We start from the raw sequence: 14,215 nt of genomic DNA, 5'->3' as shown, positions 1-14,215 counted from the left end.
GTGAATATTGAATTAGAGGAAGGTAAGGAGATCAGTTAGGAGACTGATAATTAAGATGAGAAGTGAGAGGGTCTCAATTAGGGCACTGGCTGAAGAGTTAGATTGGAGGAGATAGATTCAAGAGATTTAGGGTGTAGAATGTATAAGACTTAATTAAATGTATCATTGGGGGTAGGGTGGGGATAGAATAGAGCAAATAGTCCAGGATGACTCCCAGGATCCTCCAAATGCTGGGTCTTCTTTAAAACTCTTTGCATGTATCTCAAAAGATTTGGGGCTAGAATCTCAGGGAAATGCTGAGGGCTAGAACAATGTTCCCTTCTTGCTTTGTTTCTGGCAGTGGTAAATAAGGTTATTTCCCCCACAAGTTCTTTTAAGAAAAAGGTACAGGGTGAACCAGATGGTCCTGTGACCTCTCTCTGTTTCCGAGAGGCTGTAGATGAGGAACAGGTGTAAACACGGCCCATGTAAACTGGAATTACCTCTGTCTTTTTTGCTATTGGCAGCTAGTCAATCTAGTTCAAGTAAAAAGATTTCCTCACTAAACCCAACTTCAGAAAGCCCCTCGTGGGGCTCTCTCCTGGAATGAAAATTTAATAATTAAGATGTCCAAACTAATAAAATAATTTTTAAATTTCAAACTTTAAAATTAAGGCTTTTCCCATTTCTCAGCTTAGCCCTATTGCAAGTGGCCACGTTCAGCGGGAAATGGGGACGGGGCTTAGTAGATGTCTATCTTTTCCTACTTATCTCTTCTCCCACCCCCAGCTCGCTACCCCTCTTTCTCCACAGGGTTTGAGCAGGTTGGAGGGATAAAGGATGAGGGAGGTTCTTACTCAACTAATACTGTCACAAACTAATTTTAGTGCTCGGGAGTATATAAAGCTGACTCTTTCTCAAGGAGCCTTTTTATAGATTTTTCAGAGATTCCCTCCCTGGTGGTGGAGATACTTCTATACCTAGTTACTTTAATGTGGGTGAATTCAGCAACTCCTCTAGTTGGTCACTTACAACTCCTTTAGAAATCTCTAGGCATTTAAAAAATCAACTTTATTGAAGTATAATTTACATACAATAAAATGCACAGATTTTAAGTGTACAGTTTGATAAGTTTTGACAAATGTCTGCACCCATGTAACCACCTCAAAAAACAAGATATAGAAAATTTACCTCATGCCCCTTCACAGGCAATCAACCCCACCCTCAGGCAACCTTCTATCTAATTAGAAATCTGTAGGCATTTGACAGCATAGCTCATGTTTCCTCCTGCTGAGGTTTTCTCAACCTTTCAGATGGTATCTCTGACAAGATAAAGCAAGTCTACTTGGTCTCTTACCTGGCTCATATCTGGTCTATGGGGAGCACCCATGCAGCCCTGTCCTGCAAAACAGTGGGAGCACAGGCCCATCTCACCACAGCCACCCAGTCTTGCTTTGCCAAAGAACAGGGAGTTGACTGTTCTCTTGCTTTTTAGATATTTCCAGTTATGAGTCAAGTATGAGCTCTCTGTGTCCCCCAGACACATTAATCATATAAATCTCTCCAAGTAACTTCCTTAAAACCCTCTCAACTTGAGCTGAACTCAAAGCCCACTAGCAATTCTCTCTGAAGATCCCTTTCCGATGTCTGATTTTCTAGCCCTTTTTCTCAAGGTGGGTGAGGTGATGGAAGGAGAACTGACTCTGAGTGGTGAACACACAATGCAATATATAGATGATGAGTTATACATGTGTACACTTGAAACCTATGTAGTTTTGTTAACCATTATCACGCCAATAAATTAAGAACAAAAAGTTGCAAACTTGTTTTTCACACTCCCCGTTTTGCAAGTCTTGCAGGGTCATCTCACACCTCGCTTGGAATGTGGCCGGCACCTGCTGTTTTGGTTCCTCAGCAGGGAAGGAGACTCAGATCTCCCAAGATGCATATAAACCACCGGGGAGAGGATGCTGATTGTTCAGGGGGCTTTGGGGGGGGGTCTTATTAGTCCAAATTGTATTTTTACAAATGCTTTAGATGAGAGACCATAAGTGGTGACCACGTTTCAAAAAAAGAGGCCCCTGAAGTATAAATGAAAACTAGATACCAAAGGCTAAGTTTCATTTTGAAAAGACAGGGCAAGAGGCAAATTCAGGACAAATAAAAGATAGTAGTAGATTTCATTCATTTACTCATTTATTGAAAAACATTAGTAACCTAAGTACTAGCAGTCTGCTGGGTGATAGAAATACACATATGAACCAAAGTTCTAGTCCTCCAGACAGATCATCATGGCCTACCAGAGAAGACAGAGAAGTAAACCACAATTACAACAGATGACTTAGTGATAATACATTCAACTCTCAGGAACTGAAAGAGAAACGTACGAGGTGGTCTAGTGTCAGGAAGAGGCACCCAACAAGAACAGGAGCTTGTGTGCCAGTGAAGGCTCCCAGCGGAAGCGACCAAAGCTGGAGAGTGAAGAGCAGATAGACATTAGCTACACAAAGGAGGGACGTGTATTCTAAGAGGAGAGAATAGAAAGAGCCAAGGCATAAAGGCTTCTGAAGATAATGGAAACTCTGAGGAATTGCAAATAGTGTGGCATGGCAGAAATGCAGATTATGCAGCAAAAAATGGTGATGAAACTGGAGAGGCAGGCAGCTTCAAGGTAGGGAAGGTATGATGAGTCACTAAAGCACTTTAAACTGGCAAATGCCATGATCTGATTTGTACTTTTGAAAAGTCATTTTCTGTGGTGTGGATAATGGATTGGAAAGAAGCAGAATCCGAGGCAGGGAGACCAGAGGGGACGATGTCGCCATAATCCAGGCAAGAAATGATGAAAGCAATGGGACTGGGATAAATAGAAAGGAAAGATTTGAAGACAACTGTAAGACTGAGTAAATGAAACTTGGTAACAGAATGGACTAGATTAGAGAAACAGAAGAGAGGAGTCCAGAAAGACTTCCAGGTTTCTGGCTTGAGCTACTTATTGGGTGATGGCATTTAGGGAAATAAGAAAAATAGGCAGAGTAGCAGATTCCAATTCTTTCATTTCATTTGTTCATTCATTCAACAGACATTTATTAAAGGCCCATCATATGCTATGAATAGACAAATGATTAAAATGCCCGGTGATAAGTGTCACTGGTAGGGGTATGCACAGGGGAGCAACTGAATAAGTTGGGCAGCTATATAAGTCACATTGAGAAATTAGGGGTAGATCTTGGAGGAGACAATGCCTAATCTGAGCTTTAAAAAAAATAGAGGTGAAATTCACATAAAAGTAACCATTTTAAAGTACACAATTCAGTGGCATCTAGTACATTCAAAATGTTGTTCAACCATCACCTCTATTTAGTTCCAACTATTCTGAGTTTTGAAGGGCGACTAGAAGTTTGCTAGATGAAGAAGAGGGTGAGGGATGAGGGAAAGCATTTTGGGACATAAGAACAGCATGTTTGATGACATGAAGACCAGAAATAGCATGACCGGAGTGAATGCAGAAGGGAAAGTAGTGAAAGACAAGGCTAAAGAGAGTCCAATAATAAAGTGTTCAAATTTTAACTTGATCCAGAAAGCATGGGAAGCCCTTAAAGAATGCAAAGATGGGGCTTGACATGATCAAGTTTGCCTTTTAGACAGATTACTTGGAAGTAGTATTGGTGATACTTTGAATAGGAGAAAACAAGGAAGACAACTTGGGAGCGTTTATGCAGTAATCCATGTGAGAGATGATCAAAGTCTGGCAATGGTAGGGAACTGAAAACAAGACATAATAAAGATGCAGAATTTACATTACTTGATGACTTATTAGACATCAGACCAGAGGAAGACTATGGGATGGTTCCTATCAGTTTGCCTTGTGGGACTGGAATGATGGTGGTGGCATCCTGGGATGAAATTTTGGGGAAAATGATAAGTACAGGTTGGTGGGTTGAGTGTGAGTTTCCTGAGATTCAACTAAGTGAAGGGTCTTAGAATCAGTTTAATAAATGGAACTGAATTTCAGAAGAGAGATATAGGATAGAGTGAGAATTGAGAATCTTCTTTTTGTTGGTATATGAAGTCATGAGTTTAGATTAAGTCACTCAGGAAAAGTGTACAGAGAAAGATGAGCAGAGAACCTAGTACTGAGCTTTGAGAACCAATATTTAAGGTGTGCAGAGGATAGAGCTATGTGGTTAAAAGATGTGATCATAGTGAGGTGAATATAGAGTTTAGCAGCAGGGGGCAGAAAAGTGGCATGGAGCTTTTAAAAAGAGAAAAAGGGGGTAGGGGAGATACTGGTTTAATTTGAAGGGAGATGGTGGGGGGGTCTGTGAGACAATGATCGTCGCTGGGGCCCCATCAGACCATACAAATCTCTCCACTCCAAAATAAGCCATTTATTACTCCATAAACTCTTAAAAATAGTTTCCCAAATACATACAATTTCTTCTCAAAATAATTTTATGGAATGAAGACAAATCTTCACCAATTATGTCTCCTCAAGAAAAGATTTTTTAAAATCCCCTGCAGTCTCCTCCTCCCAGGTCTGAGGCCCAAAAAGGTGTCAGTTCTTGGGTCAAAGGCATCAAAGAAAGGGAAAGAAGGCAACATCTTGAACTGTAGTTAAGGCAGAAATCACCTCCTCTGTTCGTCGTTTTTTTTTTTCTTTTTTTTTTTTCAGTCCACAAACTCTCCTTCAGTTTCTTATGACCAACTTTTCACAGCTGTCTCCTCCTTTTGCTACCCAGGGCCAGCAAAAGACTCACCCTGAATCCCCCAAATAAACCTGAGAAAGGTGCCTGGGTGGGACGATGTGGGCTCTGGCAAGGGGCTCTGGCAAGGTTTATGGTTGCTCTGGGCATGAGAAACATGGCCCAGAGTAAGATTCTTAGGTTCCACTTTCTTTTCCCTTCCCCATACTGCCCCTGTGCACCCACTACTTCCACATTTGCTTGTCTGGATTAAAACTTAGAAGGTTTGGTGGAAAGGAGGCCTACATCGCTTTTTCTTGAAATGCTGTAACTCTGACAGATATCTGGGAGCTCTTACTTCACTTTTCCTTGCCTTACTTGGGTATAGCCTTTTAGGAAATGAAGAAGCTGAGCCCCTGGAGTGAGAGTGGAAGAGCAGGTTTATTCTGCTTTCCCAGGGACTCTAAGCTCTCCTTACTAAGTTAGGTGAATACAAGGGAGGAAGAGCAATGACTGACTCCTTTGGGGTTTCCCTAAAGGCTTCTACTTTTTAAAAGGAAAGCTATTTTTTCTTGGGCATCATGGAACTCATTAACTTGCCGGAAGTGATGAGGGGTCCAAAGCCCTGTTTGTGGGAGAATGCATAGGCAGAACGTCGAGTGCTTGAATGTTTCAATGTAGTCTGGACTAGGGGTGGCAGTGGGTGTTCAATGTGATGCATTCCGTCAATAACCTATAGCCAGAGCATGGGGACAGGGTTTTTATCCACAGAGGCAAGGCAAAGAGGGTCATGAATTGAATTATAGATGGGTAGATTCCCTGTTCCACTAACCTTGTCCACATTGGAGGGGCAGAATAGTGGTTTGAGAAACTGGTACCCAGCGGCAGGCAAAATACAGAGGACCATGCTGAGGGCAACACTCAGCCACAACAGTGGCAGGTTCTGAGTGTTCCTTACCACACCTGTAAACAACAAGCCAGGAGGGGAAAACTGAACCAGAGCCTGGAGGAAGGGCGCTGTCAGCCAGAATTTAGATACCTCCAGTCCAAAGAAGGAAGTTACTTTGGAGACAAGTTAGTCTCCTGAGAAATAAGTAAATGCAAAAGAATTGCAGTGAGATCCTTTTTACAGCCAATGTCATGGTGAATTCACGTGCCTTTGTCTCTCTCTGAAGGCGGGGCAGGGCAGGAAATGGGGGAGGCTATAGGAATCCTAGAGCCTTGGCCTAGACACAAAAAATGGGATAGAGAACACTGGAGGGGAAAAATGAGAGGTGGAGCCAGCTACATCTACATATCTACTCTTGCTGTATTTTGTCCTCATTGGAATGGAGATGAGAAATAGGGAAATTAATATGGGAGACAATAAGGCGGTATGCTACAATAGAAAGAATATTGGACTGTGAATCAGGAGACCTAGATTTGAGTAATTTAAATTTTAAAAACCTCCAGTCTCTAAAATGGTGCTAATAATTCTTGCGCTGCCTACTTCAGAGAATGCTTGTAAAAATCAAAATAGATAAGAAATTTGAAAATATCTTAGAAACTCTATAAGGTAAAATATTTCCCCTAGCTAAATTTTGAGTCCTTTTAGGGCAAATACCATGTCTTATTCCTATCTATATCCATAGAGCCTGGCACATAATCATAGCTGCTCCATAAACATTTCCTAAACAAATATATTTGGTTCACATTCCCCACCCCTACTCCCCACCCCCTTGCCACACACTGAGCAGGGCCTTACCTAGGAATTGGAAGACGCTGGGGAACGTTAAGCACAAACCATCACTGTACAGGAAGTTTAAGATGCAGAAGTAGAAACCCAGGCTACCCCAGGTGATGAAGTGGCTTATCACCGTCCAGCAGGTTGTCTCCAGGGCAATCTGAAAAACACCCTACTATGTGCAATACTCTATAACCTGCGACCTATGAGCCACCTCCCTTCTCCAATTCCCTAATGGGAGGATGCTCCCTCCCCACCCGCCCTCCTTCCTTCCCTCCCTCTCTTCCGGACAGTCTCCTCCTCCAATCCCCCTACCCCTCCCACCACTGGCCACACCTGCATTGTGACCACCCAAAGCAGGGAGATCTGCACTATCAGGGAGAAGGACTGGTAGTCGGAGATTTCCTTCCCATCACTGCGCACTGAGTTGCAAATGGTCCTCATGGGGACAAAAAACAGCACGAAGGAACTGTAGACCCCATGCATGAAACACTTCACAAATTCCTTCTTGTTGAAATAGAGGTTGTGCTGGCCTGGCTCATACAGCTCTGGGAAACGTAGGCTCCACGTTTCATTCACATCCTGGAAGCACCAGAAGGTAAGGAGAAAGGCTCAGAAGGTCCCATCTCTGCCAGAGTGGAGGCTTCTCCCCTCACTGAGTCTGCTGCCAGGCTGCCTAGGAGCTTTCTCATGGATTACTTGAGACGTGGAACCAGAGAACAGAGCAGTGAGCACAGAGCCTTCCTGAAGTTCTACTCTCTAGGCAAGGATCTGGGTAGTGAAAGAAAGCTAGGAGAAGGTCAAGATGGTGGAAGGACCTGGAGGCAGTTAGGAGTGGGGACTCAAGAAAGGGGGCAATTGGGACTGGGTGTAACTGGAAGGGAGGACTGGAGCTTGGGGTAGGGGAGGAAGTTGGGACATGAGTCCCCAGTTTTAAGTGTTCCTTTAGTTGAATATTCTTTGTGTCAAAAGCCCATGGGAGGAGGGGGAAAGCCAATGGGGACCAGGGAGTCCCTTATAGGTATCCATGTTCTGTGATACTCCTACTATTCTCATAGCTACTGGTGAACTCAGGTAAGAGGATTCTCTATGTGGATGAGATTGGATCATCTTCAGCTCCTAAATCTGAAACTCTGGATAACAAAGCTTGGGGTTTGTTTTGAGAAGTTGTAGATCCCTAGAATTTAGACCACCGAAGCTGGTTAGAGCTGTTGAGTGACACAGCTTATCCCTCTTGCTGTCTGATGCTGCAGCTACTTCATGGAGAATTTCTTTCCTACCTTGATGGGGACCAGGAACCGTGATACTATGATGTCCTCTTTTAGCTACTTTATTCCTCTTTGGAGGCTCCTTTTCTATTCCATATACCCATGACTGGAGGTTGGGGTAGAAGGCAAGGGAGAGGTGGGCACCAGGACCCTGAATACCCAGGGAATTTCTGACAAGGACAGAGGGTTCCCCTACGCTGACTCCCTGACTCAGAGTATCATACCCATACTCCCATGCTTGGCCCTCAGGACCCCCACCGAGGCCTCCCACTATTGGTTTATCTCATTATCTAGGAATGGTCTCTCCCTTTTTGAAGCCCCTGCCCCAATAGCTCTATGTCCTTTCACTACTTTTGTACACACTAAATTTACTGTACAGCACAATTTCCATGTTTCTCTCTAGAGACAAAACTGATGCAGGAAAACTTGGATTTCTAAAACTGATGATTATTCTCTGTGGAGGAAGACTCTTTACTTTATCCCATGATACCTCTCCAGGTGATGAGCTCCCTTCCTTGCTCTAGAAAGCATTTCATTTACACCTGACTTTATAGAGCTCAGCTCTTGCTATTCTCCTCACTCTTGGGAATATTTCTCAAGGGCCCAGGGGCTTCAACACTGACTAAGGGGCTTGCTACTGGTCTTACCTTGTCAAACAGACTCAAGCCCAGGACAGGGAGGGAGGTGTAGACCAGGTTGTAGAAAGTGATAAACCAGGTATCATAAACTGTCTGGAAGAACACCAAGGAGATTTCTTAGATTTCTCTCTTCTACAAAGTCCCAGCTCCATCTCCCAGCTCCAAGAGAGCCCCCTTTGCCCTCAATCTACCCACCCCTGTACTAACCTAGAGCAGGATCTGAATTTCAGCAATCTGACTGAGAAGGCTGACCTCAGTCTCTGTTTGGTCCTACTCTATTTAGAACTGGCTGCCTGGCTGAGGTAAGGCCACATCAAGCTTGTTTGTGGCCAACCTTACAAGGTTGATTTGAACCAACCCTACCATGACCTGCACTGCCTCTGCACAGCAAGGACCCAGACTGGCTGCTAGGGAATGCGAGCTAACCCCTGCACTCCCGGGCGTGTAAGCCTTTGGGCTATTTGCTGTATCTGCGTTATGACATTCAATAGCTTCTGTAACCCTGGACACTTTCTAACACTGGCAAGCAGAATAGACCTAACGACCCTTCCCCAGCTAGGTGCTCCATCCTAGGGCCTAGAGAGGGCTCCTCTCCTTACCAGCCACAGAAGTGGTGATCGTCGTTCGTTCTCTCTCTCTCTCTCTCTCTCTCTCTCTCTCACATACACACACACACACACACACACACACCTCTCCCACAAACCAGACTGGCTTTGTTAGATACCGTGGGTATACAAGTCTACCTACTACTATCTGCTGACTGCTGACTTGTCTGTTCCGCCTGGAGCCCAAGGCAACAGAGGTAGTAAGTACCTCCCAAGAGAATCATTCCTGGGGTTATTTCTCTTGGGAATTTTTGAGAGACTCCTAAAAATTTCTCATAGAAAAAGGGATTCCTTGTGGAACATTAAAATCCAGGTGTCACCTCTCCCCACTATCGTGGGGGAGATTTCATATTCAAAATGTGGAATTAATTCATTGGAGCAACAATAGTGTGTGTTGGGGTGTGGAAGGAGAAGTAATGGGTAGCTGTGTTTCCAAGTATGGCTCTAGGTGAATGCCATAACCAGCCTGTCTGTCAAGACCTAGGGGTCCTTTGAGGTCTAGCCTGCTCCATAAGGACTACCCTGGGTGCTAAAACAAACAAACAAACAAACAAACAAATAAAAACAACCAAAAAAACCCAACTCCCAGACCTAGGAAATTCCCTCCATTACATATGTTTGGAAACTCTAGGTGTCTATGTCAGGGAAAAGGTGAAAATACCTTATGGGCGAGTTCTGAAGATAGGAGTCAAGGCCATGTCAGACCCAGGCCAGAAAAGTTAGGGTTTAGAAATCTAAGTTTAAGTGTGGGGGTGGGAGATGGGATAAGCATGGGTGAGGAGCTTTACAGGTGGATAGCAGCATATCCTGCATTGGTCTCTAGAGGAGAAAAAGGGTCTGAGCTGGCTGAAATGGGGGATGACAAGACCCCGTTGACCAGAGTGGGAAATGCCACCTGACCTCCTACCTGTGCGGAGAACCCGTTGTAGAAGGAATACCAGAAGTGCACCAGGGTGAAGGCAAAGTTTTTGTAAAAGAAGTAGCTGAGAAACTTGCATATGCGATTATAGGACCAGCGGCCATGGACCAAGAGTAGACGCTGAAGATACTGGAACTGGGAGAAGGTGAAGTCACTATTGAGCATGGCCTGCGTTCCTTCCTGGCTGCTGATGCCGACCCCAATGTGGGCAGCTGCAAAAGAAACCCCAGAAACTTCTCAGCCCCAGACCTTGTTTGCTGGGCTCCCAGCCTGGGAAGTGTAAAAGGAAGACTGGGAGCATGCTGCACAAACCCCTTATTTTACATTTGGAAAACCTGTTAGGCCCAGCTCAAAATGGCCCTCACTTAGTGGCTGGAGCCTTTTCTCCTTAGTGGATTGCCCCTCCCCTACAAGTCAGAAAACAGCTCCTTCATCTTTACTTTGTTTTGGATGGTGCTGCTCAAGAATGCCTGGCATTCTTGGCTAGTTCTAGAAAGCTGTCCTGGCTGGTCTTTGCACCTCCTATAGCCACCTAGTCTCTTTCCTACTGTCTAGAGCAGGGGTGTCCAAACTGCGGCCCGCGGGCCAACTGCGGCCCGCAATCCATTGTTAATTGGCCCGCAGCAAATTCCAAAAATATATTTAATTTACTTAAATAAACCAGGTGAGGCGATACATACTTCACCTCGAGTGAGTGGCCCTCGAGGCTGTTTGTGTATTTTACCGCATGTGGCCCTCGGTGAAAAACGTTGAAAAACGTTTGGACACCCCTGGTCTAGATGCTGAGGTAAACATTTCTTGGTATCTGCTGAAGCCTCTTAAATCAATTAAAAATGCAGGATGGATGTCAATCTAACGTAACATTTAATTACCTAAGTGTATCTAAAACGTGAAATCCGGCCGTTGGGAGGAATAAGTGACGTACATACTTAGTGAGGAACAAGTTCTGCAGGAGGCTTAAGGTGACTTTTTCTGGGTAAAGCAAGGATCATACTCGACGGAAGATAAGACTGAAGTTCCTATAACTTTTAATTAGTCCGTTGTAGTGTAGGCCAAATTCATTAATTCTCTAGCATATACCTATTGCATTGCTTTAATGGAATAACTAAAACCTCTAAGGCCCTAAAAACCAGAGAAGTTCTAGGAACTGGGGAAGAGAGAAAGAACACTTCTTAGTCTGAAGCGGAGTCTGGAATATCTGCTAGTGTTTCCCGTATGGAGAGAGAAGGCGGGCTAGAGGACCTCTAGATGTGTCCATATCTCACAGAACTACAAGTTGCTAGAGGCTAACAACATTCAGCTGAAGTTAAAACCAGTTTCAGCCATTTGCTTCGATTGGTCTGAATCATTAGTTAAGTCTGCTATTCTCCTCCAGCCAGGGTAGTCAGGGCAAGCTCTTGGGAACACTGTCTGCATTGGGCCTCACAGCTAATTCCCCGGTTGGGCAGCCCTGTCTCCCACCTAACTTTGCTCAGGCCGACAGCCTTCAAATAAGGAACAGACTATGACTTCTTCCCAGGGCTCCTTTCTGTGGGCCATCTCAGAAAGATGGTCTGGTAGTGACACAGCCTGTTGTTCTATGAATATATGCGTGAGCTCTTGTGGGAGCCACACGTATCTATGTGTGTATGAGTATTAAGTGAACGAATCTAAATGTGTGTGTGCCTGTGGATATGGGCAGATGTATGCATGTGTAAATAAAAGGGACTGCAGGTGTAGCGGAACGTGAATGAAATCACAAAACATGAACGAACGAAATCGTACAACACATGTGACACGCAGCAGGGTGAACCAGCAACGCAGTGCCCCCCAGATCGGTTTTGCCCATGGAGCAAGGAAAGGACAAGCTCATGCCTTGGGGCTACTGCCCCCACCCCTCACATGCCTTTGATCATGCTGACGTCATTGGCCCCATCGCCGATGGCCAGTGTCACCGCCTTCTTGTACCTCTTCACCAGCTCTACCACCTGGGCCTTCTGAAGGGGTGTCATCCGGCAGCAGATCACCCCCTTGCACATGCACGCTGTTCGCAGCAGTTCCCTCTCCAGGTTCTTTTCTAGAGCATAGGCCTGCAGCACCAGAACACACCCACATTTCAGGCTGCCCGGAGAGGTTCGCCCGACAGGATCTCCCTAGACCCTTCCACTCTCCTGTGCTACAGAGGGCAGGCGTGGCTGCTCCCACGGTGCTCCACCCCCAAGGGAGACCAAACCCCACGTTAGCTCTAGGCATCTTCACACTGATCCAGCCTCCAGTGGGAAACCGGCCAGGGTCTCTCCTGGGTCAAATTGACTGGGCTATAAGGCCCAGTGACTTTTTGGAGGACATGCTTCTGATCACTTCCCTCTGCCCCTAAGTGACAGGCCACATCAATAGTGAACTTTTTTGGATAAGGCAGGAATATGCTCTTGGCTTCTCTTTCCTTATTATTCCTGCCTAGAGAAGGCTCGAGAAAGGTGTTTGTCAGGCAAAGACACCTAAAGAGAAGGGGAACAGGGTTACTCATGGGTCTTGAATTTTCCCTGAAGTGGGTTGGATCTAGGAAAAAAGTTCCTTGGAAGAAGAGAACAGAGTTGTAGCTCTGCGTTGCCCACCAGACTGTAGCCATTGATGATCAAGCCGTAGTTGCCATTGGGAACCTCCTCAGGTATTCTGAAAGGCACTTTGGGCTTCATGGTGAAGTAGTTGTTTATTGGGTCTGATTCCAGTAGAGGCTTGGGTTTCATCTTGTTTATTGCTGAACTGAAAGCCAAGACTAGTGGTTAGTGTCTGACCTGACGCCCAGAGCTTAGGAAGGAAAATGTGTCCCCGAGTGAAAATGGGCAAGGTGGATACGGAGCCTCTGCAAAGCACCAGCCAGGACCTCAGACCTGACAGCCTCCTGAGACCTGCCACTGCCTTACGTCCCTGACCATTCACGCACCACACTTCTCTACTCCCCATACTCAGACTCCTTGAGTCCTAATGCTTCTTCTCAAAATTCTCTCAAATACTTTAGGTTTTCTGTTTTCCTCTCCTCCATTTCTTCTCTGTTTCTTCTCATAGTATGGAACCATACTGGGGAAAGAGATGAGTGAGAAGTCTTGGGTCCAGGGATGGGCTGTGGCAGCTCTCCCATCTGTACCTGAGTTCTTGCCGAATAGTCTCATCATCATTGCCGTCCACGCAAAACAGCCCATCCATTCTGTTGTCAAATATGTTACAGGCATAGGCGATGTTCACAGCAGTCTCTGCAGGGAAGGAGGAACACAGGTCACATTTTGGCCAGGACAGGGTGTCTTCACAATGTGCTGGTACATAGCAACAGTGGGCTGCAGAGCCCATTTGTCCACATCAGTCAGGGATGCAGTCGGAGTGTAGTTTTCATGAGTCAATGGAGACCATATTCAAATATTCACAGGAGCCTGTCAACTTGGTAAAGACTTGCGAGTTATTTATCAGTAACTAGGATCATTCTGGCTTAGTCTTCTCTACACCGCCTTCCCCTGTTTCTTAAAGCAATTCTAGTCTGTATCCACTTCTCCAGGCGAACAGGATGTATTTCCTGGAACAGAACTGTGCTCATTTCTACGCTAGATTTAATGGGAGACTGAGACATGCTTAGGTTGTAGTCTTTCCTTTAATTAAGAAATCTGGAATTTGGAATAAATTCATACTAAAGGAAAAAAAAAATTAAGTCCTGACCCCTGGCCTCAAGTAGTAGCAATAGTCAGAGGAGATACTGCAATTGTTACAGAAACTTCCTTGGAGAAAGACCTTGAGGATGAGAAAGACTTGTTTAAGGGAAGGAAAAAACATTTCAAATGGGGAAACCACCCAAACAGAGGCCCTGGAGTAGGAGTTGCTTTATTTTGGGACATACTGAAGGGAACGGTCACTTGAGGATAGAAAAAGGGATGTGTGGGCAGAAACAGATCATCAAGGTCGTGAAGGCCAGGGAGTGGAGTCCAACTGCCACGTGCAGTCGGTGGGCACCTGAGCAGAGGAGTAACGTCATAAAAGCAGTATATTTTAGGAAGATTAAACTGATGGTTGTTTGTAGGCTATACTGAAATTAATAAGGGCAAGAGACAGAAAGATCAGGTCAGAAGCTTTTTGCAGAAGTACAGCCAGCAGGGGACAAAGGCTGAGTGAGCATGGTGACACAGTCAAGAGGATTTTCAGAGGAATGTGTGGGACATGGTGGGAGAATGGACCTTTGGGACAACAGAGGGAGAATGTATAGTCAGAAAACTCTAAAAGTTTTAGCTTGTGTGTTTCTGGATGACAGAGGTCATGTTTGATTGATTCATCTCTGTGTTCTTAATGCCTACCTCATGCAGCATCTGGCATAAAGTATAGGCTTGGCAAACTGTACGTCAAGAGGGAATGGAGCTGTCCTGTAAGGACTTGACCTGG

The 14,215-nt window shown here is 45.1% G+C and overlaps 1 protein-coding gene across 1 annotated transcript in view; it reads right to left on the bottom strand.

Annotated features, from left to right (window-relative positions):
- Positions 1-4,351: 4,351 nt before the first annotated feature.
- The window catches only part of LOC308505038 (phospholipid-transporting ATPase FetA-like), a gene marked incomplete at its 5' end in the record, with an annotated part of 31,921 nt that continues 22,057 nt past the window's right edge, over positions 4,352-14,215 (bottom strand). The window contains 9 exons of the mRNA XM_081066697.1: positions 4,352-5,397; positions 5,497-5,627; positions 6,409-6,547; positions 6,724-6,969; positions 8,303-8,386; positions 9,806-10,029; positions 11,703-11,886; positions 12,412-12,559; positions 12,942-13,047. Coding sequence (XP_080922823.1) covers positions 5,227-5,397; positions 5,497-5,627; positions 6,409-6,547; positions 6,724-6,969; positions 8,303-8,386; positions 9,806-10,029; positions 11,703-11,886; positions 12,412-12,559; positions 12,942-13,047 — 1,433 coding nt within the window. The 3' untranslated portion in view covers positions 4,352-5,226. The remainder of the gene's footprint in view (positions 5,398-5,496; positions 5,628-6,408; positions 6,548-6,723; positions 6,970-8,302; positions 8,387-9,805; positions 10,030-11,702; positions 11,887-12,411; positions 12,560-12,941; positions 13,048-14,215) is intronic.

The sequence above is a fragment of the Rhinolophus hipposideros genome, assembly GCF_964194185.1.
Source record: "Rhinolophus hipposideros genome assembly, chromosome: 11".
Classification (NCBI taxonomy): domain Eukaryota; kingdom Metazoa; phylum Chordata; class Mammalia; order Chiroptera; family Rhinolophidae; genus Rhinolophus; species Rhinolophus hipposideros.
This window is presented reverse-complemented; position numbering and strand designations above follow the sequence as displayed.